Consider the following 25,880-nt stretch of genomic DNA (forward strand, 5'->3'; position numbering starts at 1 on the left):
AACACCAGATTTGTTTATGGATAAACCGATGACTTAAGGGTTTTCTTTGGGCTAGACAATAGGAGCTGATCACTCTTGGCTATGGGTGGTGTTTTCTTCCAGGGAGCTCACAATGCAATTAAGCTGCTTCAGTATTTTGGATATCAATCAAGGATTTATTACTAGAATTGGCCTGATAATTGTTGAGCTGGGTGTGTGCAGGTGTAGGTTCATTAACATCTGGAACAGAAATTCCCATGATGCAGTGCATCCCTGCTTTTCTGGTCCCAGAGTTCAGTGTGCTTCTCTATTCTTCACTCTTTATGCCAATCTCTGTCCCATCTTTCATGCAGATGAGGCTAGGGGAGTTATCGCTGTTCTTCATTCTGTATGCTAATGGAGATGTCTTAATCTTGTCACCCTTGCCAGGAGGGGGGGTCTAGATGTGTCTCACAACGGCTCTTCACGGCTCTCTGTAAGCCTTTTCTCTGATCGGTTTTGGTTCAAGCAGAGATGGGGGTGTCTTTCATGAGTCAGACTGGCTATATACTGCACCCTGGCTCCCCCAAAACACAGATCTGACTTGAATTGAGCCCCCTCCTATACCCCAAACCCCTCAGCCCCACCCCAGAGCCCTCACCTCCTCCCTGCCCCAGCCCAGTGAAAGTGAGTGAGGTGGAATCCAGTGAGCAGAGGGTGGGGCCTCAGAGAAGGGGCAGGTCTAAGGTGTTTGGTTTTGTGCCATTAGAAAGTTAGCAACCCTATCAGCGACCAGTCACCTGGGTGAGCAGGCTCATGCCTGAGCCACCCACCACTCCTCCAGGGCCCCACGGCCCACACGTTGCTGGTCTCCGTGTGAGTGGGGCCCCGCCAGCCAGCAACCGCAGGTTCCCTCGGGAGTCTGTCTCTCCTGTGCCCCCCGGATTTCCTCTCTTTGGACCCTCTGACCTGTGCCTCCTTTATGATTTCGGGTTAATCTAGCCTAGCTATTGCCTCTCTATGGTCGGGTTTGGCACCGTCTAGCCTTCCCATATCCTCTCTATGGTATATCGTCCCCAGTCTACACAGCTCTTATTTATGGTTTCAGGGGTGTTCTAGCCTTCACACATCCTGTCTGGTGTGTCCCATCTAGCCTTCACGCTGCCTCTCTATGGGTTCCTTTGGCCCCCTCTAGTCCTCACTTTCCTTCTCCATGGTTTCTGCCGGGGCCCCTCCACCCATGACGTTTCCACTCTGTGCTCTCTCGCGCGGTGCCGCCTGGGAGCCGGGACTCGGGAGCGGGATGTGGAGGCTGCCGGGGCTGCTGAGCCGAGGTCAGGGGTCTGGAGCGGGGCTCACACAACACACCCGCTGCGTATCGCGGCGGGGCCGGGCCAGGCCGGGGCTCGGCAGCGCTGCTAGGGCGGGCTGGGCGATGTCCCGACGCCCGCAGCGGGGGCGGCCTGAGCGAAGGCATAGGCCGGCGAGCCCTGCCCCGCGCTCTGAGGGCACCCGCAACCCGGCCGGGCAGCTCTTGACCGCGGCGCGGCGCTGGGGCGGGAAGGCTCGGCCCACTTCTCGCCGCAAGGTCGCATTTTCCTTTTAGCAAGTCGCCTTAGACACCCCCATCCCACCCACCCCCGCGCTCGCTGCCTGCCTTCCTCCCTCAGCTCCCGTCCTGAACCCTTAACGTTCCCAGAGCCCAGCCGGGCCGTCCAGCTGTGTAATCCGGTCCTAGCAATCAGCCTCCCCAGCCCGGACCTGAGCGCCCTCCCCAGCCTGTCGCTGGCTCAGTAAAGTGGTGCCCAGGACTCAGTGGCCCAGTTACACCTGCCGCGTGGGAAGGTTAGTGTAATAAATGAGGGGGGGAAGCTCCCTTTCATGAACATCCGGCCAGCCAGTTAGCTATCAAGTCCCTCTTGGTGGCTGTTCTCTGCTTGCTTTAGCTGTAAAGAGTTCCCCAGGTAAAGGAAAAGGAGAGGGCACCTGACCAAAAGAGCTAGTGGGAGGCTAAAACTTTTTAAAATGGGGGGGAGGAACTTTGATCCACAAGCCAAAATAAACCTAATCGCATCTATTTAAATATGCCCTGTCCAATGATTTCTTCTAGGTATGGAAGATGAATTTTTGTACCTGGTTCAAGCCTTACACTGCATTCGTGCTTATAGCCTTGCTGCTCCATGTCTCCTCCAGAGAAGGGGACAAAGGGGAAGTTTTTTTCCCATTTTAAAAAGCTCTAGCCTCCCATTGGCTCTTTTGGTCAGGTGCCCACTCCTTTTTCTTTACTTGGGGAACTTTGTTAACCCTTTACAGGTAAAGCAAGCAGAGAATAGCCAGCAAGAGGAACTTCAAAGCTAACTGACTGGATGGATGTTCATGAAAGGGAGCTCTTTCCCCCCAGCTCCTTTCAGTTATTACATGCTCGCTAAGCTGTGACTACCAGGCAGTCCTCTAGTAAATTCAATTACTTGCTAAACTACAATTTCCATTTTAATTAACCCTACAATTCAAAATACCCCATTTTTAGGGAGCTATATGACCCCCACGTCAGAAGCATAACAAAGCAGCTGCTGCCCACCCTGCTTGAGCCAGTTTGGGTTGCAATCCATCCTTCCCTTTGGATGGAGGCTGAGTCTGGGAAATTCTGCCCCGAACAAGAGTGTTCCTGGAGGTTCAACACCAAGTGGGGATTAGACTGGAAATGCTCCGACAGCTTCCACTTCAGGCTGCTTGCTCCCCAAATAACTAGAGATGGGGGCTTAACTTTCCTTGTGCTAGCATCAGTTCACTCCTGAAGGGAATGGGGAATGGGGTCTCTGGCTCCCTGTGGAGCAGAATGCATGCCAGTGAGGCAGCACAGACACCCCTATATAGCCAAACCCAATGTTCCTGAGGGTACAGAGCATGTCCTAATGCTGGGGAGGCTGCTCTGTCCTTGAGCTACATGCTGGAGTGTCTGGAATCTCCTCCAAGCAGAATCCCAATGCATTGTTCCCCTCTCCTAACTCCACATGCAGCCCTTCACCGTCTCCATGTGCTGAATGCTTCAAGCTCTGTCCATGGGATCCCAACCCTGCCTGGCAATGAGGAGCTCCGGAATGCCACCTCAGTGCTCAGTGCTGGACAGACTCCATCTGAACAGAGGTGAGGATGGTCAACCTTCTGATGGGGGAAGCAGGGAGGAGACCTGGGCAGCCCCTACAGTGCAGTACCCAGCTAGAATGCAGAATGAGGGTCAGGGAATAGGGGAAAGACCTGCATAGCCCACATGTCTTATTCTGTGTTGGGGGAGAGGCAATTGAGGGCTCTGTCATTGTCCTCAGTGCCCACTATGCTTGTAGGCAGCAGGTACAGCTTTTGGGGTCTGCGTGGACTGGACTTCTTAGCCAAAGGCAAGAAGTGTAAAGGGGCGTCCTGGAGATATTCCCATTTTGGTTTGGTTTGGTCTGGTCATACCATCCCTTCACCTCAGTCAGTGTTGAAGACAGCAGCAAACATACTCCAAAGGCCACCCTGTTCTCAGGAACTGCAACATGAACTCCCTTTTCCTGCTGGTGATCTAAGGAATTGCTGAAGTCATCGTCTTTTAATCCGGGTCCTGGTTTTCTCTCTGTTTTTTCCTTCTTATAACCTAACTCAGCTTCACCTCTGGTCCCAGGTCCCTATCCCGTATCTCCCTCCTGGCCCATGCAGGAGTTTCAGTGTAGTGCCCTCTCCCCGTATCTCTTCCCCTTCTGCCTCAGATGTCCACACTAGGGAGAGTGTTCTAGCTAAGCCCTTTGCATACACTCCAGAGTTCAGTGTGGGTAGCATGCATTTGACTGAGTGAGGTCTCCATGGTACTCTGGAACCCCTTTGGCCAGCCTGTGCAGGCCCAAGGTCAGGGTGAATTCCTGCCCTCTTCCCCAACATTCCCACTGGTGGGCCATACGGTGCTGCAGCATGAGTCAGGTTGTGCCACACTGTCAATCTCCCTGTGCTGCACCCGGGCCATGTCTACACAGGAACTTCATCACCACCATTTGCAGTGGGTGCTGCTCCAAAGCTGCAGTGAAGCTGGAGCTCTGCCACCTTGTCGTGTAACTTTGCCTACTCAGAGTAGAGCTAGACACCAGAGTAGTGCTTGCCTAATGCTGCTCCCCCCGGCAGTGATGAATGGCACCCAGTGCTAGTACAGCTGCTTTGTGCCTCACACACTCTACTCTACTCTCCTCCCTTCCCCTCCCCTCCCCTCCAGTCCTGTATTGCCTTTTGCCTCATCTCCTGGAGGATGGTGATTTGCTGATGTGAAGCTGCTGTCTGAGTGCCTGGAAACAATGTAAATGTTTCACAGTGGCTCTCCCAACTCAACCCCCCACGCCTGACCCATTTAAGGCTTTATATAGGCTTGGAAAACAAGCCTGAGCACTGCTGGCCTGAAGGCTGAGCCTAGTGGCTCGGTGCAATGGGCATGTCACCAGCAGGTGTAGTCTGGCAAACTACCAGCAGGACTAGAATTTACATACAACTTATGCTTGCTGCTGGCAATTGGGTGCTCAGGTGCTCTCAACTGATGAGGGTGGGGTCCAGTGCTGTGGGGCCAGGACCTTTCTCACTGGCCTTGATGTAGGATTAGGTGATGGGGTCCTTATGGCCCAGTCAGGTGGTCCCTTTGGGGAGGGGGGGGGGAAGAAATAGGTGTCCTAGGGGAACAGGACAGGGCTAGGGGAGGGATAGAGTGGCTGCTCCTCCAACCCAGTTGGAACAGAGGGTGAGGGGTTCAAAATTTAATAGTGCTTAAGGTTGAATTTTGAAACTGATATGATCCCAGAGAAATCAGGGTGAGAAAGGTCCACCCAGCTCAAGCAAAGCTTTGGGTTGCTAAAACGTTGCAGGAGTTTCCATGTGTTTCTCCCCCTGGCGCATGCTTGGTTCTGTCTGTATCCCCCTGCCACCACTTCCTCCCCACCACAGTTCTGCTGCTGATGGCCCTGGGTTTCACAGAGTCTAAATTTTAAGTACATTAGATCATGTAGTCTGACCTGTACAACACAGGCCCTTGAATTTCACCCAGTTATCTCTGTTTTGAGCCCAGCAACTTGTATTTAGCTAAAGCATCTTCCAGAAAGGCAGCCAGCCTGGATTTGAAACCATCAAGAGATGAAGAATTCACCATTTCTTTTCCTTGCTAGTTTGTTTCAATGGTTAATAACCTCACTGTCTTAAATATTTGTCCTGTATTTCTATTTTAAATGTGCCTGGCTTTATCTTCCAGCCATTGGTTCTTGTTTTGCCTTTCTGTGCTAGATTAAAGAGTGGTTTAGAGTCAGTGTTTTGTTTCCTTGACAATACACAGAAATCAAGTCACCTCTCAGTCTTCGTTTTGATAACCTTAAACAGACTGATCTCTTTAAGTCTTGCACTGTAAGGCATTTTCTTCAGCCTTTACATCATTCTGTGGCTTTCTTCTGCATCCTTTTTTCAACATCATTTTTAAAGTGCAGACACTGGAAATGGATGCAGTATTCCATATCAGTCTCACAGATGTCCTATACAGAGATAAAATTATCTTCCTGCTCTCCACACTCATGTTTATATCTCCAAGGACTGTATTAGCCCTTTTGCTACAGCATCACACTGGGAGCGCATGTTGAGTTACGTGTCCACTATGACCCCTAAATCCTTGTCAGAGTCCCTGTTTCCTTAGTCTGTAGGTGTGACCTGCGTTCCTCCTTCCTACATGTATAACTTTCCATTTGGCTGTATCAGGGTTCCCTCCCCACTCTGAACTCTAGTGTACAGACGTGAGGACCCACACGAAAGACCCCCTAAGCCTATTTCTACCAGCTTAGGTGAAAAACTCCCCAGGCACAAATTCTCCCTTGTACCTTGGGTTTAAGTAACGCTGCCACCACCAAGTGATTTAACAAAGAAACAGGGAAAAGGACCACTTGGAGTTCCTCTTCCCCCAGCAATCCCACCAAGCCCTTACACCCCCTTTCCTGGGAAGCTTGAGAATAATATCCTAACCAATTGGTTACAAAATGATCAAAGACCCAAACCCCTGGGTCTTGGAACAATGGAAAAATCAGTCAGGTTCTTAAAAGAAGGATTTTATTTAAAGGAAAGGTAAAAGAATCACCTCCGTAAAATCAGGATGGTAAATACTTTACAGGGTATTCAGATTCAAAACACAGAGGATTCCCCTCTGGACAAAACCTTAAAGTTACAGAAAACAGGAATAAACCTCCTTCTTAGCACAGGGAAAATTCACAAGCAAAACAAAAGATAAACTAATCTGCCTTGCCTGGCTTACCTATACTGATTGCAATATTGGAGACTTGGATTAGGATGGGTTGGAGAAGATGGATTTCTGTCTGGCCCCTCTGAGTTCCAAGAGAGAACACACACACACACACAAAGAGCACAAAAAAAACCTTTCCCCCCCAAGATTTTAAAGTATCTTCTTTCCCCATTGGTCCTGTTGATCAGGTGCAAACCCGGTTATCTGAGCTTCTTAACCCCTTACAGGTAAGGAGGAATTCTAGGCTACCCCTAGCTGTATGTTTATGACAGGCTGTATTAAAAAGCATTCTATTTGAATGGTCCCAGCTTACTAAGTGATCCAGGTCATTCTGTATGGCTACCTTGTCCTCATCATTATATGCCACTTTGTCAATCTCTGTGTAATCTTCAAATCTGATCAGCTGTTTTTTGGGTTTTTTTTTCAATATTTTCTTCCTGGTCTTTATAAAGATATTGAATGGTGTTGGGCCTAATACCTATCCCTGCACAACTTCACTAGAAATACCCCCTTCCAGGATGATCTGTCAATTAGCCAGTTCTTAATCCTTTTAGTGTGGCTTGATATTGTATAGTGCTCATTTTAAAATCAGAATGTTGTGACATACCAAGGTACAGTCCAGACCAATGAGTATCTATGTCACCTCTGCCCTGTAACCTGGGGTGCCCTTTATACTGCTTTGCTGCTGGAGCCACTAACCTGGACTGCTCACAAACAGCCTGCGGTATGTAAGTCACTCCCAGCTATGTCTGTGTGCTGCTGCAGCCAGCCAGCCAGCCACCCTTTGGCTGTTACCAGCCTTAAAGAGTCCACAGAATGAGTCCAGCACATTCCCAGTCCCAGATTTTCTCCCAGAAACGTATGTCTGTACTGTCCAGCTATCTGGACAGTGAATATATTGAGTCTGTTCTTCTTTTGAAAAAATAATACATACACAACTTTGGTTACCCCATATGGTGTCCCTGGACACTTCAACAAACACATTGGATTAGATGAAACAGTAAAACAAGTTTATTAACTACAGAGAAAAAGATTGTAAGTGAATACAAGTAATGAAGTGTAAAAGTCAGAATTGGTTGCAAGAAAAATAAAGGTAGAATGCTATCTGGGTGCCCAACTTAACAAACTATATTAGATTCAAAGCAAAGTTTTCTCATCACATGCTTTCAGCAGTCTTACTGACCAAACTCATAGGTCGGGCCCCTCCCCCAGAATCCAACAGCTGTCTCCTTTGTCTCTTCAGGTGCAGAGAAAGCAGTGGTAAGGCCGAGAGAGAGGATGTTTGTCCCACCTTTTTATAGTTTGTGCCCCCTCTTGAAAAACATTTCTAGCTAAGACCCAGAAGACAAAGAGTCTGTATGGAAGGATATTTCCTGCTGTTTTTTCCCCCAAATGTTTGAACTTCTTTTGTTTTCTTTCACTGCTTGATGACTCTGTTTACTACTTAAATCCAAATTAAGCCAAGCAGACATTCCTTTGTTTATTTAGGACAGACCTGACTTCTGCCTGGGCAGATCTGTGGGATTTGGAACATGTGTTAGGCTATGTCTGCACTACAGACCTTACAGCAGCACAGCTGTAATGCTGCAGCTGTGCCGCAATAAGGTTTCCCGGTAGTCGCTCTATGCCGACGGGAGAGAATTCTGCCGTTGGCATAATTAAACCACCACCAACAAGCGGCAGCAGCTATGTCAGTGGGAGAGCGTCTCCCACTAACATAGTGCTGTCCACATCAGCGCTTCTGTCGGTGAAATTTGTCGGTCAGGGGAGGTGTTTTTTTCACACCCCGACTGACAAAAGTTTTTCTGACAAAAGTGCTAGTAGAGACATAGCCTTAATAACATCATACGGGGGAATCTTAGAACTTCATATACAATGTTGTCACACATTTTATCAGGATAATACTGACCGGCAAATTATTTTTCAAATGAGTTTTCAAATGATACCTTACAGGGCATACTTTGAACAAAGATTATTACAATAGTGTATTGGGTGTGAACATAGGGGTGTATTTTATCATAGTGGTACTAAGTCAAACTGCTTCCGTACAAAAACCAGTATGTTACATCTATGCAGTCACCTGTATCAACCAAACTTGTCATCTCATCAGAGAATGAAACCAGGTTTGCTTGACAAGACCCATTCTCCATAAACCACGTTGACTGGCCTTAATTGTGTTACCCTCCTTTAATTCTTTAGTCATTGAATCCCATCTCAGCATTTCCATTATTTTGTATGGGACTAATGTCAGACTAACTGGCCTATAGTTCATCCCCCTTGCCCATTTTCAATATTGGCACAACATTAGCACTCTTCCAGTCTTCTGGAATTTCCCCACTATTCTAACATCTGTTAAAAAATAAAATCAGCAGGCCACAGATATATTCAGCCTACTCTTTTGGGATTGTTGGTTGCAAGTTATCTGGGCCTGCTGATTTAAAAATATCTGTCCTTAGTAGATGTAGTTTAATGTACTGGAAAGTACTTCCTCATCCTAATGTTATGTGAGTGTGTCATTCTGCTTCTTTCCAAACACAGAACAGAAATATTTATTTAACACTTCTGCCTTATCTGCATCGTCATTAACAATTTTACCATCTCCAGGCCTACACCATTGGTTGGATACTTTTGTATCTAATATACTTTAAAAAATTACTTCATATTGTCCATATGAAGTCCTGTCAACCATGGATTTTTTCCATCTTTAGATTCCCTTATATTTCTGCACATCATAACTTTTGATATATAATGATTGTCTATTTCCCCTTTTAGCCATTTGTTATATATGCTTTTTTTTTTCTAATTGCTGCCTTAATTTTGCCACTGAACCAGGATGGGTTAGCCAATGTTGTCCTTTTGGTTAGAAAATTGTAATGTTTAGAAACTAATGATGATTTACTGCTGGCTGCAGGACACCTTCCAACATGTCTCCTAAACTGAGGGCCTCTCAAAACAACATAGTTTTTCTGTCCACACATTACAGATAGGAGTAACCATCTGTACTCTGGTTTTATTTGATGGTCGGTAACAGATCCTCACCAATACTTCTGCTTCGAGCAGCTGGCCCTCTCCTCTGCCCCTGTCCCAGTCTGCCCAGTTTGCTGCTCAGCCTTCGGGCTCTCAGCTGCTCCACTTTCCTACTCCCTGCATTGTCCTGAATGGAGAAGAGATTGCAGGTTTGCTGGAGCAGGTGGAACCCGGCACTCAAGCCATTTCAGTGTGGGAACTCAGCCCAGTCACTTATCCTCATTTTCATTGCCCTAAGCCAGGGGTGGCCATCCTGAGCCTGAGAAGGAGCCAGAATTTACCAATGTACTTTGCCCAAGAGCCACAGTAATACGTCAGCAGCCCCCACTATCAACTCCCCCTCCCCCGCTCCCAGTGCTTCCCACCCACCAGTAGCCCCACTGATCAGCGCCTCCTCCTCCCTCCCCACACCTCCCAATTAACTGTTTCGTGGCGTGCAGGAGGATCTGGGGAGGAAGGGGGAGAAGCGAAGGTACTGCAGGCTCAGGGGAGGGGCTGGGAAGGGATGAGGTGGGGGCAGGGCCTGTGGCAGAGCCAGGGGTTGAGCAGTGAGCACCCTCTGGCACACTGGAAAGTTGGCGCCTGTGTCTCCAGCCCTGGAGTCAGTGCCTGTACAAGGAGCCGCATATTAACTTCTGAAGAGCCGCAGGTTGGCCACCCCTTCCCTAAGCCATTGGCTGAGTGGAGTTTTTATGCCATGTTTGTAGGTCACCAGTAGGACCTCAGACGTCACCTAGAAAGGAATCAGCAATCAGTGCGGCTCCTGGAGCATGAGTGTATTGGGCTCCTGGCATGAGGCACTGCTTAATTTCCAGGCAGGTGTCTGCAACAGTTTGTGAATGCTCTTCAGGCACAGTGCTCTGCAGAGAGTAATACAGCAGTCACACAGGAGCCTAGAAGCCCTGGGAAGGCTGGACTGGAACTTTCTTGCCAAGCCCAGGCAATAAAGAGTGCTCTTGGCAACAGCTGCGACTGTGAAATCCAGGAATAGGGGGGAGTAACAGAGAGCAGGAAAATGGCCAGATGCCCTCTAGTGCCGCTGCAGAGATCATCTCTGCAATCCTTGCCTTTCTAGCATCTTGGCTTAGCTTTATTGGCAGCACCAGAGACTGTCCAAGTCATGGCACCATCCCAGATCTATCCTGTCTGTATTCCTTTCCACCCTCACACTGGGATCCCCTCACTGCCCCTAATTGCTGTGGCCTTTGCCACTGCTCACATTGCTACTGCTTGCCCTGCTTCTCAGGGAGTGCACCAAGCAGTGCCACCTACAGGAAGAAAAGTGAAAAACAGAGTTGTAGTTAGTACTGTGCAGGCAGGAGCAGCCAAGCAGCAGCACTGGATTCCCAGCTTGGCAGGGATACAGAAGGAGAATTGGTGAATAATGGCATTAAAGTTTTTAAAGCTCTGATCCCTACAGCTGCAGCCATGAGTCTCCTGAGATGTTATTGACAGGTGTGGAGCACCTGCTGCTGGCAGTGCTTCCTGATGCATCCTGTGACATGGGCATCAGGAGACATCGATGGGAATGGTGGGTTGGAGCTGTGCTGGGCACAGAAAAAATGGAAGGGTAGGAAGGGGTGAGGTTATGTTTCATTCCCATGGCCTACTGCTGGCTCCCTGGGAGCAGGGTTAAGGGGTCTTGAGATCGCACAGCTGCCAGCTCTGTCCCTGTACCTGCAGTAGCAAGCCTCCAGAGAAATGGAGCTGGCAGCTGCTCTCCTGACACAACTTCAACACCAGCTCCATGTTCACTTCATTTCGTGCTTACACTTTGGGGCCTAATAGCTTGGTAATCCCCTTAAATGATGCTAAGTTTCCCACACTGTGCAGGCATTCAACTGGCAGGTCAATTTTCAAGCCACGCTGCTCTTGCAGATAGGTCATTTTGAGGGGGCTGCATCTCAGGAACCTCTGTGCAAATGCCCCCAGATTTGTTCTCTTCAGTCTATTCCTGGTCCTTACCTGACATTCACATTTTCAAGTCAATCTAACTCTGCATGTGCATTTTACAACAGGCTGATAAGCAGAGCCAGGTCATTGTTGGGTGTGTATGGGTGGGAGTGCCTTATCCTGGGAACTACCTGACCTAATGACCCTGTGTTTGTGCCCGTAACCCCTGGTCTGAAGTGAGTTTCAGGCTGATCTATAGAACTGAGAGTACTAACGAACATGTGCAGTGGCTTCCTGTCTCCACTCTGGATTGTTGCGTGCAGTAGCTAAGTACACCACTGGGAGAACCAGAATGGGGACATGTCTACACTGCAGTAAATCACCCATGTCTTGCTTATGTCAGCTGACTCGGGATTACAGTAGCTCAATTTAGTGTTGGGAGAACCAGAATGAAGTCCAGTAACTTGAAATATTGGCTTACCAGACTTGTTCTTGGTGCTTGACACTAGCTTGGATCAGGAAGTCCTACAGTGCTAGTTTTCTGTGGCTCATGGCCATAGTTTTTTCCCCAGGTCTATGCCAAAAGCATCATAACCTGAACATTTTAAAAGCAGGTCAGGGAGGGTGGGGTCCTGTATTTCCTGAACCCCTGCATTGATGGACCTCAGATTTGCACTGCAAACCCAGCATCAGGTCTCCAATCAGACTTTGTCTGCCTCGCATGGTAGAGCCCTTTGAAAATTCAGATCTAAACAGAAAACTCTGATTGACTTAACTGTGGTGTGGGTTGGGCCCCTATAGTCTAGAGAACTCATGATCTCACCCAGTTTTGCAGGGAAAGGAGTTTTACATTATTTTTTGTTTTCCAGTTATTTACTCTCACCTGGCTGGCAGAGCGGACGGGGTCGAGATGGCTGGGAGCAAGGGAATGGGCAGCGACCCTTCTTGAACCTGCAGCCTCACTACACAATCCTGGATGCCTTCACCTGGGTACGAGATAATCTCCTCCTGGTGGTGGGGGAGGGAGCTGCGACCAGTGGATGCCTCTATAAAGGGCAGGGCCAAGGCACCTGTGAGGAGGGAGTTGGTGGAGCTGCACCTGGGGGTTGGGGGGAACTGTGATCAAGATGTCTTCTGCAGGGATGTGGGCAGTGGGATGCTGTGGAACTGTGACCCAGATGCCGTACAGAGGTGTGTGGGGTGGACACCCTGTGGGAATGGGGTAGGCAGCTGAGGTTGGATGGGGAGCAGCAGATGGAATGCCCTTATGGAGTGCGGTGGGGAGCTGAGCCTGGGATGCCCTGCGGGAATGGGGTGGGGAGTCAGGGATGGCTGGGGAGCTGTGGACAGGATGCGTATGGCAGCGTGGAGGGAAGTTGCGGCTGGGATGCTGTGTAGTTGCGGAGCTGTGGGCAGGATGCTCTGCTGTGTCTGAGTGCCCAGTGGAAAGGGAGAGTGATGTGCTGCAGGGAGGGGAGAAAGGAAGGGGTGGTTTTCTCTGACTTTTCTTTTCCTTCCCTTAGGGCGCACTAGCTGTGCTTGCTCTGCAGTTGGCCAGGCAGATCCCATGGCCGAGCCCTGTGCCAGGGGCAGGAAGAGAGGACGGGCATTGTCGGGTGGGTGGACTCCTCTCTTCTCTGCTGCCTCATCAGCACTCAGGTCAGTTCTGCCTCCTGCGGGAGGACAGGGGCCCAGGGTGACTGTTGGTTGAGGGTCTCTGCTGTGGGAGTGCTGTGAGTGTACAGGGAGGGCTGTGCTCCCCTGTGCAGAAGGCACCTGTCAGTCTGAAATTGGGAGCCAGTAGGGTGTGAAGTCCTGTGAGCCTGGGGGTCATGTCTCTGGGAAACACCCTATCCCTTCACACTGGCTTGGGCACCTTCTGGGCTGAGACACACACAGCAGGTTCCTTGTGTTCCCTGCCCTGGACTCTGTGGAGTTCTCTCTTCTCCTGCCCTTTGGCCCCATGCTCAGAGATGGGAGAGCTCTGAGCAAATGCTCAGGGGGCCCCAGGCACTGCCGAACATGGAGGGGGCGACCCCAGGCATGTCCCACAGGTGGCATCCTGCATGGCTTTCTGGTGGTGGGGCTTGTCTTCTGTGTTTCAGTGCCAGCTGCAGGCTCATCCAGTTGCTGCAGTAACCAGAAAGTGCCCTGCTTCCTGCTGGGAGGGATTCCAGACACTGCGCCAGAGAATCCATCCCCTGGCATCCCCTCAAGGCAAGGAGAGCCCCAACTCTGCCCGGAAACAGGTACCAGCCCAGGCTGTATGGGGCAGGGTACCCAAGGCAGAGGGATTTTTTGGGAGTCTCAAGGAGCCAAGAGTGCAGGGTGTCTCCTGGAGGTGGGGAAGAAGTCTATGGTGCAGCTGAGGGTGGGCTTGATTGGCCTTGACACCTGGGACTCTACGTCCAGTTTGGTGTCCTTGCTTCAGAAGGGGTGTTGACTTGGAAAGGGTCCAGGAAAGAGTCTCAAGAGCAATTACAGGGCTGGGAAACCTACCTCACAGTCAGAATTGGAGGGAGTCCCATCTTTTTAGCTTATCCCTGGTTAGGAGTTAACTTTGATCATGAGCAGCTAGTTGTGCACAAGGAGATTTTGGAGAGCGGAGGACTCCTGTGCAGCAGTCAAAAGCAGTGGGATCCACTGGCTGGGAGCGTAAAGCAGACAAATCTGTACTGGAAATAGAGTGCATGTGTTTAACAGAGAGGGAATTGACCGTTGGGAAAACTGCTTTCAGGCTGTGATGGATTTTGCATTCTCTGAGACAGCTGTGGGGACTTGGGATCTCACTCGGCTTTATAGTGCCACTATGATTCCTAGTAATCCCGTACAAAATGAAATCATGATTGCAACCTCCCCGTGCCACCTTCTGCCCATCCCCAAGAGCTCCTGCTGTTCAGGAGAGGCTGTATGGGTGCCAGCGGAGGGGGAAGGCATCTGCCAAGAAGACATGTGGGCCTGGGAAGAAGGGTGCTAACAGCAGAACTGCCTCATCGTCACAGCCAAATCCCTCCCTCTGTGAGGGTCGTGGCAAGGGGCTGTAAGGAAACAGCTGTGTTTTCCCAACAAGGCTGGGCAGTGGTGGGGAGAGTGAGGAAGCGCTGCGGGCCCCTCTCAGTTCGTTAGGGGACTGGGGATGTGGGAGAGGAAGCGCTGCGGGCCCCTGTCAGTTTGCTGTGGGTGGGGTGGGCCTGCAGAAGAGCTGCAGCCCCTGGCGGTTTGCTGTAGGGGCAGTGAAAGTGGTGTGTGTTGGAGGGTTACCTGCCAATGAGCCATCATTGGGTCTTGCTGTTGTAGTCCTGTCAGTCCCAGGATATTAGAGAGACAAGATGGGTGAGGTAATTATTGGACCCACTTCTGCTGGTGAGAGAGACAAGCTTTTGAGCCACAGAGCTCTTCTTCAGGTCCTTGAAATTAACTCCCAGTGTCAGAGCAAAATGGAAGGTCAACAGATTGTTTAGCATAAGTCATTAACACACATTGTATTAAACCATTCAAAGTGAAGTGGCCTGTTATCCCCCCTGTACTCATAAGACGAAAAAGAGTGTGTTAATGGGTTACAGATCGTTGTAATAAGCCATAAATCCAGATGATCCATCATGGCAGTTTCTCCATGTGGAGAGATGATGTCACTAAGAAGCGGAGGATTCATAGAGTCGTAAATTCCAAGGCCAGAAGGGACCATTGTGATCATCTAGTCCAGTGGTGGGCAACCTGCGGCCCATAGGCCGCATGTGTCCCATCAGGGAAATTCGCTGGCAGGCTTCGAGACAGTTTGTTTACATTGACCTTCCGCAGGCACCTCCGCCCGCAGCTCACAGTGATCGCGGTTCACCGTTCCTGGCCAATGGGAGTTGTGGGAAGCGGCGGCCAGCATGTCCCTGCAGCCCACGCCACTTGCCACAGCCTCCATTGGCTAGGAATGGCGAACCGCAGCCACTGGGAGCTGCAGGCGGCCATGCCTGCGGACGGTCAATGTAAACAAACCATCTCACAGCCCACCAGCAGATTACTCTGATGGGACGCAGATTGCCCACTACTGATCTAGTCTGACCCCGTGTATAACACAGGCCAGAGACTTCCCCAAAATAATTCCGGTTGGAATTAGAGCATATGTTCCAGTTCCTGATGTCAAGGAGTGTGAGGCTGTGTCTGTGAGTGCCCTGGAGCAGTGGTGCATCGAGGAGGGACACTGGTGACATAATCCAGAATGCTGCTACAGAAAGGTGCTCACTGAATGGCTGGCTACTTGTTCAGTACATATTCTTACTGCAGCCTCTGCCTTATTTGCTGCCACCATCCATACCCCACACTGAACACAGCAGAATTAATTGCTTCCTGGCACTTGTCACTCCAGTGTTTGAGCACTTCACAGTCCAGTTTGTATCCACAACACCTGTGAGGCGGTCAGGGGTTATTATCTCTGCTTTACACATGAGGCACAGGAAGATTAAAGTCAAACGTGTTCATTAATTTTGGATGCCTGACTTTTAGAGTACACAGCATTACATAGCACTTTATATGTACACCTGTTGAGTTCAGTTACAGCTGTGGGCGCTCAGAGCTTCTGCAAATCAGACCCAAGGGGCTCAGACAAGGCACCCAGGAAATGAGGAACATGCAATGAGTGTGAAAGTTTGATTGCAGTGTTTTGCCTAGCATCCTAAAGGAACGTTGTTGCAGAACAGGGATAGGATCCAATTCTCCAGAGTGGGGTGGAGTGGAAGGAGGGAGGCAGAGCGGTTGCAGGATTCCTGGTCTGTCTCAGGCCCATGCCTTACCCTGATCTCTCCTTGCAGGGGAGCGTCCATTCCCTGAGAGCTGCAACACCAGCCTGGGGCCAGCCCACTGCAGTGCACAGGTACAGTCTCTTTGTTTCTCTGTGAATATTTGGCTTTAGAAGGAGCTTGTCCCAAAGCACGTAGTCAGTGCTCTTTCTAGTACAGCCTGACTGATGCATCGTGTCCTGGGAGAGTCATGGTCACAGAGCAGGAGTCATAGCTATGGCACTTCTGCCCCCTTTCCACAGGTTGTGTGTAGTGGCATCCTGCCCTAGGAGTCTGCACAGCACACACACTAGTGCTGTGGGAACACGCTGCCAATAGGGCCCAGTCAGGATCAGGACATAAGTTCCTTCTAAGCTTCATGGCTGTACAGCAGGCTATCAAGGGCCATGCAGGTGCGCAGCCACAGGGTCCTGGACTGGAGAGGAGAGAGGTAGGGGGCATGCAGGGCTGCAGCAGGGAGAGGCACCTCTGCCTCGGCTCCACTCCCCTACAGCAGCCTGCACCCCAAACCCCACGTCCCCAACCCCACCCCAGAGCCCTCCCCCCTCCCCCCCTGCACCCAACCCTCTGATCCAGCCCTGAGCCCCCTCCCGCACCTCAAACCCCTAATCCCTGACCCCACCCCAGAGCCCACACCCCAACCCTTTGCTCCAGCCCTGAGCCCCTCCCACACTGAACCCCTCAGCCCCACCCCGCCACACATCACCTCCATATTAGTGCACATAACAAAATTCATTCCGCACATGGAATCTGTATCTGTATTATTGTACAATCTTTAATTACATATACTTCTGCACTGTTTTTTCCCTCCACTGTGCTTGAGCTGGCTCTGCAGAGTCCTGAGGGATGGACCCAGCTCCCTGTTCCGTGGCTGGGCCAGCTCTGCAGGGCTTGCAGGAGTGAAAAGATCCCTATATTTCTGTTGACTGAGAGTTGCTCTGACTGACCGGTGGGAAGCAAACCTGCTGGGTCAGAAGGGGCCTCTCCATCCTTCCTCTCCTGATTTGAACTGCATTGTAAATAGTAGCATGCAGCTAATCTGAAATTAGATGAAGCGTGCACTGCTGCTACTTGGTGGCACCAAACTGTATCATAGATACTAGGAAACAATTACTCCAAGCCTGGCTCCCTCCCTCTCCTGACTAGGCAAATTAGGGGGTGCTGCTAATTAGCAGGGAAGTGAGGAAAAAGCCATAAACAAGGACAATGTGGGAGGAGGGAGCTGATTTATTTAGCTGACAGGCTATTTAAGTTTGAATGATTTAGAGTGCCAGGAGATGGGCTGCTCCATGTTTGCTGAAGGGAGATGCTGCCTATGCTGCTAAACCTGACCTGGGAACGGGAGGAGCAGGGGTAGGGGCATTGCCAGCAGATCGAGGGACGTGATAGTTCCCCTCTGTTCAACATTGGTGAGGCCTCATCTGGAGTACTGTGTCCAGTTTTGGGCCTCACACTACAAGAAGGATGTGGAAAAATTGGAAAGTGTCCAGCGGAGGGCAACAAAAATGATTAGGGGACTGAAATACATGATTTATGAGGAGGGACCGAAGGAACTGGGATTGTTTAGTCTGCGGAAGAGAAGAGAGAGGGGGGATTTGATAGTTGCTTTCAACTACCTGAAAGGGGGTTCCAAAGAGGATGGATCTAGACTGTTCTCGGTGGTAGCAGATGAGAGAACAAGGAGTAATGGTCTCAAGTTGCAGTGGGAAGGTTTAGGTTGGATATTAGGAAAAACTTTTTCACTAGGAGGTTGGTGAAGCACTGGAATGTGTTACCTAGGGAGATGGTGGAATCTCCTTCCTTAGATATTTTTAAGGTCAGGCTTGACAAAGCCCTGGCTGGGATGATTTAGTTGGGGATTGGTCCTGCTTTGAGCAGGGGGTTGGACTAGATGACCTCCTGAGGTCTCTTCCAACCCTGATATTCTATGATTCTATGTATTTCTGTGTGGGAGGGTTACTGACTGCCTTTTCAGGGCTCTCCTGATTCTATGGAGCTGCTGCTGAGTAAGAGGTGGCGCAGCACTCCCCTGGCCTGAGGGGTCTGCTCCGGGCTGGAGAAGGGTCTAGCTGGCGCCATGTTAGGGGAACGTCGATGTGGCTCCCCTGGCCTGAGGAGCCCTCATGGGACCCGGGGAATGTTGAGCTGGAACCTCTGGCTTGCAGGGGCTGTTTGGGTGGGCTAGGGGAGCGTTGAGGTGGCTTACCTGGCCTGAGGACCATGTTTGGGGTTGGGGGCACTTCGATGTGACTCCCCGGCCTGAGGGTGCTGAGCAGGGTGGCATTGTGGGTGTGTTCAGACAGCTCCCTAGCCTGATGGGACTGGGTGAGGAGGTTTTTGTCACCTCTTAGAGCAGGGGTCTCCAAACTTTATGAGACGAGGGCCATATTAGATTTTTGAAGGGGCTTCGCGGGCCAAAGTGACTGTGAAAGAAATTAAATATATGCAAAAACGTACGCAAAATCGTTAAAAAAACAACACTACTCTACTGTGACAGTGTTGCATTAAATTCTAAATCAGGTTTAAAAGTTAATCGATGCAGGTACTGTAAGTTGGCTCCCCTTTTGGGGTCTGCTCTGCCTCGTGCCTGCTCCCTTCTCCCTGTGCCTGCTAGGCGTGCCTGCTCTGCTGAAGAAAATGACAAAAGGTTGAACGTTTGGCTGTACTTTGGTAAGAGAAGCTCCAGGTTCCCATTGTTGGTTGGGACTGTTTGGTTCTATTAGTGCTGTAGTTAAAATTTAACCATTATGAAATTGTTAATTTTCATTTTCTTTTCTCCATTTATTGGAGATGTAATTAAGCATCTGGCTTGTATTTTTATTCTAAGGCAGGGGTCCGTGCCTGCTCGGCTGCAGCAGCAACTCTCCCCTAAGTTGGCTCCCCTTTTGGGGGGGGACACTGGCTCCCAGAGGCACTCAACCCTCTGCACAGCTCAGCTGTGCTGCTGCCCTGCGTGAGCTGCTGCCGGCGGCCCCTTCCCCTGCCTGCTCTGCGTGCCTACTCAGCTGTTCGCTTCTCCCCTGTTGGTTGGAGGGCCAGACAAATGGAAGCCCCAGGCCGAATCCAGCCCGCGGGCCAGCCGTAGTTTGAAGACCCCTGTCTTAGAGCACAAACGCCATGACAACCTGGTTTGGTATACTGTGGCCCTAATGTGGGGAAGATGCTCTGGCAGCCATGACAGGAGCTGTCATGAGATTTGGGGGGCTTGCTAACACTCCTCTAATTCTCTTCCTTCTTAGGGGCTGTCATTTTCCACTCTCCAGGGGAAGCCAGCACAGCAGGAACGCCTGGAGAAAGCAGCTACCCAGCTGCAGCAGGTGTTCCGGGTCAGCGTTTCCATTGCACTCAATATCCTTGGTAATGTGGACCAGGCTTCATTATGTTCTAAACTGCAGATAGCAGGAATAGAGACAGGGACACCCACACACCCTCTCCTTTTTGGAGGACCTCAAATATGTTGGGAAGCCTCTTGCTGTTGTAGTCTATGGAATCTGCAGCACTAGTAATGGTTCCCAGGTGTTCTTTGTGTGAGTTGGCTGTTGTCACGGCCCCGTTACCTGTCCAGAGGGTGGGGTTCCTGCAACCATTGTCAGCCTTTCCAGAGTCTTCTGTGCCACCTCTTACTGGAATTCACCCAGCTTTGCAATGAACTCTGGGAAATGAAATGACAGGGAGCCTGGAGCATTGGAGAGGCTGGTGATGAGGCTAGAGAACCCCTCCCCCAACATAGGGCTGGGTCATTGGTCCCTCCCGACTTCTAAACTCCATGGCTTGAGGTGGAGTGGGGCCAAGAGTTGACAAACTTTGCAGGGTGCAGTGAGGCAAGCTGCTATGGGTGGGACACGATGAGCTCCATGATTCTGTCCTGCCTGATGCCTTTGTGCTGCTTTGCTGAACATGCACTGTTCCCTCCCCAGGGATTGAGAGTGTGAATAATGGCCACGACAGGGCAGCCTATTCCTGCTTCAAGCTGGCAGCAGATCGGGGCTACAGCAAAGCCCAGTTCAACGTGGGCCTTTGTTACGAGCATGGCAGAGGCACGGAGAAAGACCTGGCAAAGGTACCTGGTGGCACGCAGAGCCCTCCCCTCACACACACACTTGCACTATCAGGAGGCTGAGTAGCAGCATGAATAGGAGCAGTGGTGGAGAGGGAATGCCTGTGAGACACTTTGCTCCAAGGTCCCTTGCCTCAGGGAGCAAGGCACCGATCCCATCTATACCCTTGTGTGCATCAATGAATGCCTGTCAGCGCAGGGGCACCCTGCAGTGTGGGGGTCCTCAAAAGTCCTGGGGTAGGTAGTAGAGCCCTGTGCAGGACTATTTTTTTAATCCCACTCCTGTTCAGATCCGCAGTACCCACTCCCACCCACGCTCACATTGTTTCTTAATTTTTATCCCGCTCCTGCTATTGTGGCAGTGGATCCTGCAGGACCCGCAGGATTCCAGTCCCACTGCAGGGCTCTAAAACTGTCCTTGCAATGGCTGGATGTGCTGCGCTCAGCAGATGTTTCCCCACCAGCATCCACCCACTCCCTAGATCCCCATGCAATGAGATGAGGACCGCCCAACCAGCCCAAATCACCGATACAGAGGGGTCAGAGTCCTCATGCACTCCTACGAGGAGATGAGCAACCCCAGCATCTTCCCTTCTCCACGCAAAGGGATTAGAAACCTCTAACCCTCCATGCAAATGGCTGAAGAGCCACTGTGTTGTCATGCAAAGGGGATGGGAAGCCCCCACGCTCCGCCATCTCCAGGCGTAGATAGGTTGGCAATGGGGGCTCTCCCTCAGAGCTGGGGGCCAGAGAGCAACCACTGCTGGCTGGGGTGTTTATGTTTGTGGTGATGGAGGACTGTTTTTTAATCCTGCTCCCATCCCGCCCTGCATTACTCACTCTCACTCGCTCCCACATTGTTCCTTGAATTTTTATCCCACTCCTGCTATTATCGCAGCGGGTCCTGCAGGACCCACAGGATTCCAGTCCTGCTGCAGGACTCTAGTGGGAGGTATTATACATGTAAATGGAAACTGTTAATTATTCCAGCCAGGAAACTCCTAGGAGGGAAAGTTAGGGCTGCAGAGTCAAACACCTTCCCATCGGGAGATGGTAAAGCTAAGGCTGCATGTGTGCCAGTGTAGGCTTAAAAGGCATGGGTGCCTTGGGAGGACTGCCCCTCATGGGAGGAGACTGGGCTCCTTTGCAGCCCTGTCCTTTTCAAATGGACCCTCCCAGGCCCTGTTCCATACACTTATGTATGCAGCATTAGTAGTGGCTGGGAGAATACTGTTACCGTATGGTACATATGTAAAACACCACCACATGTGCAGGAGCCATGTCCTGCCTGAACCACCTCCCAGCAGCTTTGTGTGGGTACACTGAGATGCACATCTTGAACCTAGGGAGCATTGGTTGTAGCAGTGCCCCTGTTGTGGCTATTTTGTGCCACTCAGCTGGTGCAAAGGAACTGCAAAACCAGCTTAGTTGGGCATTGTGCCAGTCCCAAGGCATAGAAGAGTCTTTGGTGTAACTAGCCCTATGCCACCCCCTATGGAATAGGGGTTGTGGCTAGGAAAAGAGGGTGCAGTCCCCAGCTGCCAATTATCCCATTTCCCTACTTTCACTCTCCTATGTGAGCAGTTGCTGCAGCTAGCACAGGACTGTAATGTGATGGCATTTGGATAGCAGAACGGGTGTGATGAGGCAGTGGTGCAGGCATGTGCTATGTATGCTTGGGGATGGGGTGTTCCTGAGGGATGGTGCACACTTGGGGAGAGGCTGCGTGTCTCCCATAGTCAGTTCTCTCCCTGATGATCATACCTGGGAAGCAGGATCTCACCCGAATAGTCTCATGTTTCTGGTGCATGTCTGGGATCTGCAGGGCGCTGAGTGTGAAGGAGGTGATAGAACAAGAAGCAGTGGTCTCAAGTTGCAATGTGGGAGGTCTAGGTTGGATATTAGGAAACACTATTTCACTAGGAGGGTGGTGAAGCACTGGAATGGGTTACCTAGAGAGGTGGTGGAATCTCCATCCTTAGAGGTGTTTAAGGCCCAGCTTGACAAAGCCCTGGCTGGGATGATTTAGTTGGTGTTGGTCCTGCTTTGAGCAGGGGATTAGACTAGATGACCTCCTGAGGTCTCTTCCAACCCTGATATTCTATGATTCTAGGAGGCTGCACAGGTAGGGAGGGTATTTCTGCTAATGGCTGCCTGGGTGAGTATGCATAGCTTGTGATGAGAACCGGCAAGGGGGTTTGGATGCAAATGCATCCTGTGATGTCCTTGCCAGGCTGGCTAAGTATTGGAGAGTGGCAGCCTCCTCACAAAGGTGCCTGGGACAACGCAGCCTGGCACGCATACCTCCGGGCGCTCATGATGGTGTTTCTCTGTTTCCAGGCAGCCCTCTATTACCATCGTGCAGGCAGCAATGGGCACCCCATGGCCCAGTACCGCTGTGCCAGGTTCCTCTTATGCCATGGGCCCAAAACTGAAGGGGCTGACATGCAGAAGGCAGTGGCTCTGCTGGAGCAGGCAGCTGCAGCAGGGCTAGTGGAGGTGAGTGTCTGCAGCACATGAGTTATTGCTAAGGCTGAGTGTTTGAGTAGCATGGAGCCACCAGGGAACCCCCTCTGCACAGCACTGAATCTCTGTAGGGCAGTGTCCATGGGGTTGGGGGAAACCCTGCCTGTGTCCTTGCTCCTCCTGCCACCACCCCCCCGCCCATATACGGGGCATGTCAGAGTCAGCTAGTTGCAGTGGCGCATTAGTGTCACCGCCTCACCAAGGTTTGTTCCTGCCCTTGTATTTTTAGGCTTGTAGAAGCCTTGGTGTTTGGCTCTATGCTAGGTTGTTTTGGTTCCTGTGTGTCAGAGTTGTGGTGAGCTTTCCCCACTCCAGTGTACAGCTCTTTGTTCAGGTAAGTCCAAGCCCCCTGCTCCCATTAGAGTGCTAGGCCTGTGGTGGACATGCACACTCAGTGCCTTTTCTGTCATCATTGATTCCCCTTGGATTAGGCCTTTACTAAGCTCAAACAAGGAGAGAGGCACGAGGAGCCAGCTGTCAACAGGCCCTCAAGAGGGCTCCTCCCCAATGCCAAGCATCCAGGAGGCGGTGTCAAGGTCTTAGTCCTGTACTGTGGATTCTGACACCAGCAGCCTTTCATATTCCATGCCCAAAAGAAGCTTGCCAATAGGGACACATCCCCCTTTCAGCTGCCAAGCAGAGATCCCTGACAGTGATCTGCACAAAGGCAACCTGCTGATCCCCAGAAGGCAAAGGGCAGGTCTCACTGCCAGAGGTCAGCGTTTGTCTCAACTGGTTCAGCTCACATGATGGTAGTGTCCATCATCACATCAAACTCACCGCGTCTCACCTTTTCTGGGCAGAGAACTGCCTCAGACATTCCCACAGCAGGGAGTGCTCAGACACTCACTAACCAGTGCTCGGATCTTGGGGTGGGGAGCACACAATGCCACCTGCAGCCTGCTCTGCTCTTGGGGCAGAAACAGCCCTGGGTTTCTAGCAGACCACACCTCCTGGACTGAAACCAGGCAGCCCCCAGTCCTCGTTGCCAGGCAGTGGACCGGGCCAACATGCTGCTCTCTGCCCAATATGGACTTTTCCAACCTGCTGGACCTGCCTCTGGATTCTTTTGTCCAACTTGGATCTGCTGTCTCATGAGTAGGGCCAGATTCTGCATCCTGCCCTGAGTCTGAGCCAGATGCTGCTTGACCCACTGGGACTGTAGTTGTCCTGCAGAGGTCCAAGAGGTTTAGCTGGAGAGCAGGAGCGTCTCACCAGAAATCCCTGCTCTGTGAGGTGGAAGAGGGTTTCCATCAGATCCTCTCTTCCCCTCATCCAGGACTACCTATTTCACTCCACACAATCTGGACTCTTGCTCAGCTCAGCTGGGATGTCAGCCTTCCACCCACAAGGCAAGACTTTACCATGTCCTCTCACCCCTACGGTTATAACATTCCGACTTTTTCAGGAACCACCTCCATACTGGGACATAAATGCGTCTGACCCCAGATTCCCAAGATGGACTTGGCTGAAAGTCACTGATGTCTGTAATAACAAGCTCTGTTCTACGCTGTGTTCCTGTCAATGAATAAACTTCCAGTTTTATACTGGCTGAGAGTCATGTCTGACTGTGGAGTTGGGGTGCGCGGCCCTCTGGCTTCCCCAGGAGCCCCGCCTGTGTGGACTCGCTGTGGGAATCGCATGGTGTGCAAAGAGGATGCTGAATGCTCCAAGGTCAGACCCAGAAAGGTCGAAGCTGTGTAAGCTTCTTGCCCTGGAGACAGTATGCTCAGAGAGAGGAGGCATGCTCCCCCAGAGTCCTGACTGGTTTCGTATGGAGTAGTTCCAGATCATCACCCGGTGACTCCGTGACAACTGGTGGCAGTGGCGGGATCAAACTGCATCCCGTGGACAGAGCATCCTGCAGTAAGTGACTGGGGAGCAGTAAAACAAAGGGGATTAGCACGAGACGGGCATGCTGGAGTCTCCGAGAGGTGCAGTTCCAGGAGGCAGAGTCTTACGGCTTAATCCCCGAGAGAGAGTGGCCCCCCAAGAAGGGCTATCGCACTGAAGGGGTTCCTCCCAGGGATCGTGGGGAGCTCAGAGAGCACAGGCCTGTGAGTCCATGACCATGTGGGAATAGCATGGAGATGGCCTATAACCATCTCCTTAAGAAGGACATTGTAGAGCTGTGCAGAGAGAGAGGGCTGCACATGGGAAGATTCACCAAGGCACAGCTGATTGCCCAGTTGGAAGAGAATGATTGCTCTGAGGAGCTGGTTCCTGACCCAGCGGGGGCCGCGAGAGAGGCTGGGAGCAGCCAGGCAGCCCCAGGGGTCATCCCAGCCACTGACCCAACCAGGGATGCAGGAGGGGCTGAAAGCAGCCAGGCAGCCCCAGGATTGATCTTCCCAACTGAGTTCCCGGTTGGAGTTGGAAATGGAATTGAAACTGAAAGAGCTGGAGGACCGTGAGAAGGAACGGCAGGACCATGAGAGACAGAGGCAGCATGAACTGGCGGTGGCGCAGCTGAGAAGCAGAGAGACCCCTACCGTGGTGAGTGAGGATGGGCCAAGGGTGGCTAAGCCCACAGGAAACTGATATAAAAGTGCTGCCTCCGTTTAAGGAAGGGGATGTTATAGATGCCTTCCTCACTACCTTTGAGAAGGCCTGCAATGTACACCAGGGTGACCCTGCAGACAGGTTTCGGCATCTCACCCCCTTACTGGGTCCCAAAGCCATAGAGATGTTCAGCCAGATGGACGAGGTGGAAGCAGTGGACTATGAACTGTTCAAACAAGCCCTGCTGCACAAGTTTGAGCTGACCCCTGAGGCATACAGGAAACGGTTCCGGAGTATGCAGAAGACCCAGAAGATGACCTATCTGGAACTGGTCACGCTGATGGGGGAATACACCTGCAAGTGGGTGAACGGGGCTGGTGCCCAGACCAAGGAGGACATGATTGAACTGATGGGGCTGGAGCGACTATATGAACTCTGTTCCTCTGACCTGAGGATGTGGCTGGTGGACAAGAGGCTGAAGGACCTGCGCTGCGCAGGGCTGCTGGCTGACGAGTTTGTAGACAGCAGGTTGGGATATGGAATGGAATCCTAGGGGGACAGGCCCACATCAGTGCAGAAGGGGGGTCACCCAGGGGCTTCCCTGAAGGGAGTCTCGGATAAATCCCTTCCGAGAGGCACAGCCAATACCAGAGCTGACCAACCGGACCTGAGGTGTAATTACAGTGGGCAGAAGGGCCACAGATGGTGTCGGTGCCAAAAGCTCAGGGACAGGATGAGCAAACCGAGCCCTCAAAGCGTTAACTGGGTGGGAGCCCAACCAGAGGAGGGACTGGCTCCCCAGGCAGGAGGGGCTGGCAGTTTAGCAATGGCCCAAGTGGGAGGAGTC

General features: G+C 51.3%; 1 protein-coding gene across 2 annotated transcripts in view; it reads left to right on the forward strand.

The window, feature by feature from the left end:
* The first annotated feature begins 1,156 nt into the window (after positions 1-1,156).
* Positions 1,157-25,880, forward strand: part of DELE1 (DAP3 binding cell death enhancer 1) — a 46,000-nt gene continuing 21,276 nt past the window's right edge. For both annotated transcript variants that reach the window (XR_013346808.1, XM_077823650.1), the window contains exons 1-9: positions 1,157-1,292; positions 2,976-3,102; positions 12,031-12,151; positions 12,685-12,820; positions 13,267-13,410; positions 15,961-16,022; positions 19,188-19,305; positions 19,866-20,008; positions 22,346-22,504. Coding sequence is in view for 1 of the 2 variants with exons in the window: in XM_077823650.1 (XP_077679776.1) it covers positions 1,172-1,292; positions 2,976-3,102; positions 12,031-12,151; positions 12,685-12,820; positions 13,267-13,410; positions 15,961-16,022; positions 19,188-19,305; positions 19,866-20,008; positions 22,346-22,504 (1,131 nt within the window). In the remaining variant the exon portion in view is untranslated. The remainder of the gene's footprint in view (positions 1,293-2,975; positions 3,103-12,030; positions 12,152-12,684; positions 12,821-13,266; positions 13,411-15,960; positions 16,023-19,187; positions 19,306-19,865; positions 20,009-22,345; positions 22,505-25,880) is intronic.

This window comes from Eretmochelys imbricata, chromosome 8, assembly GCF_965152235.1.
Source record: "Eretmochelys imbricata isolate rEreImb1 chromosome 8, rEreImb1.hap1, whole genome shotgun sequence".
Taxonomy (NCBI): domain Eukaryota; kingdom Metazoa; phylum Chordata; order Testudines; family Cheloniidae; genus Eretmochelys; species Eretmochelys imbricata.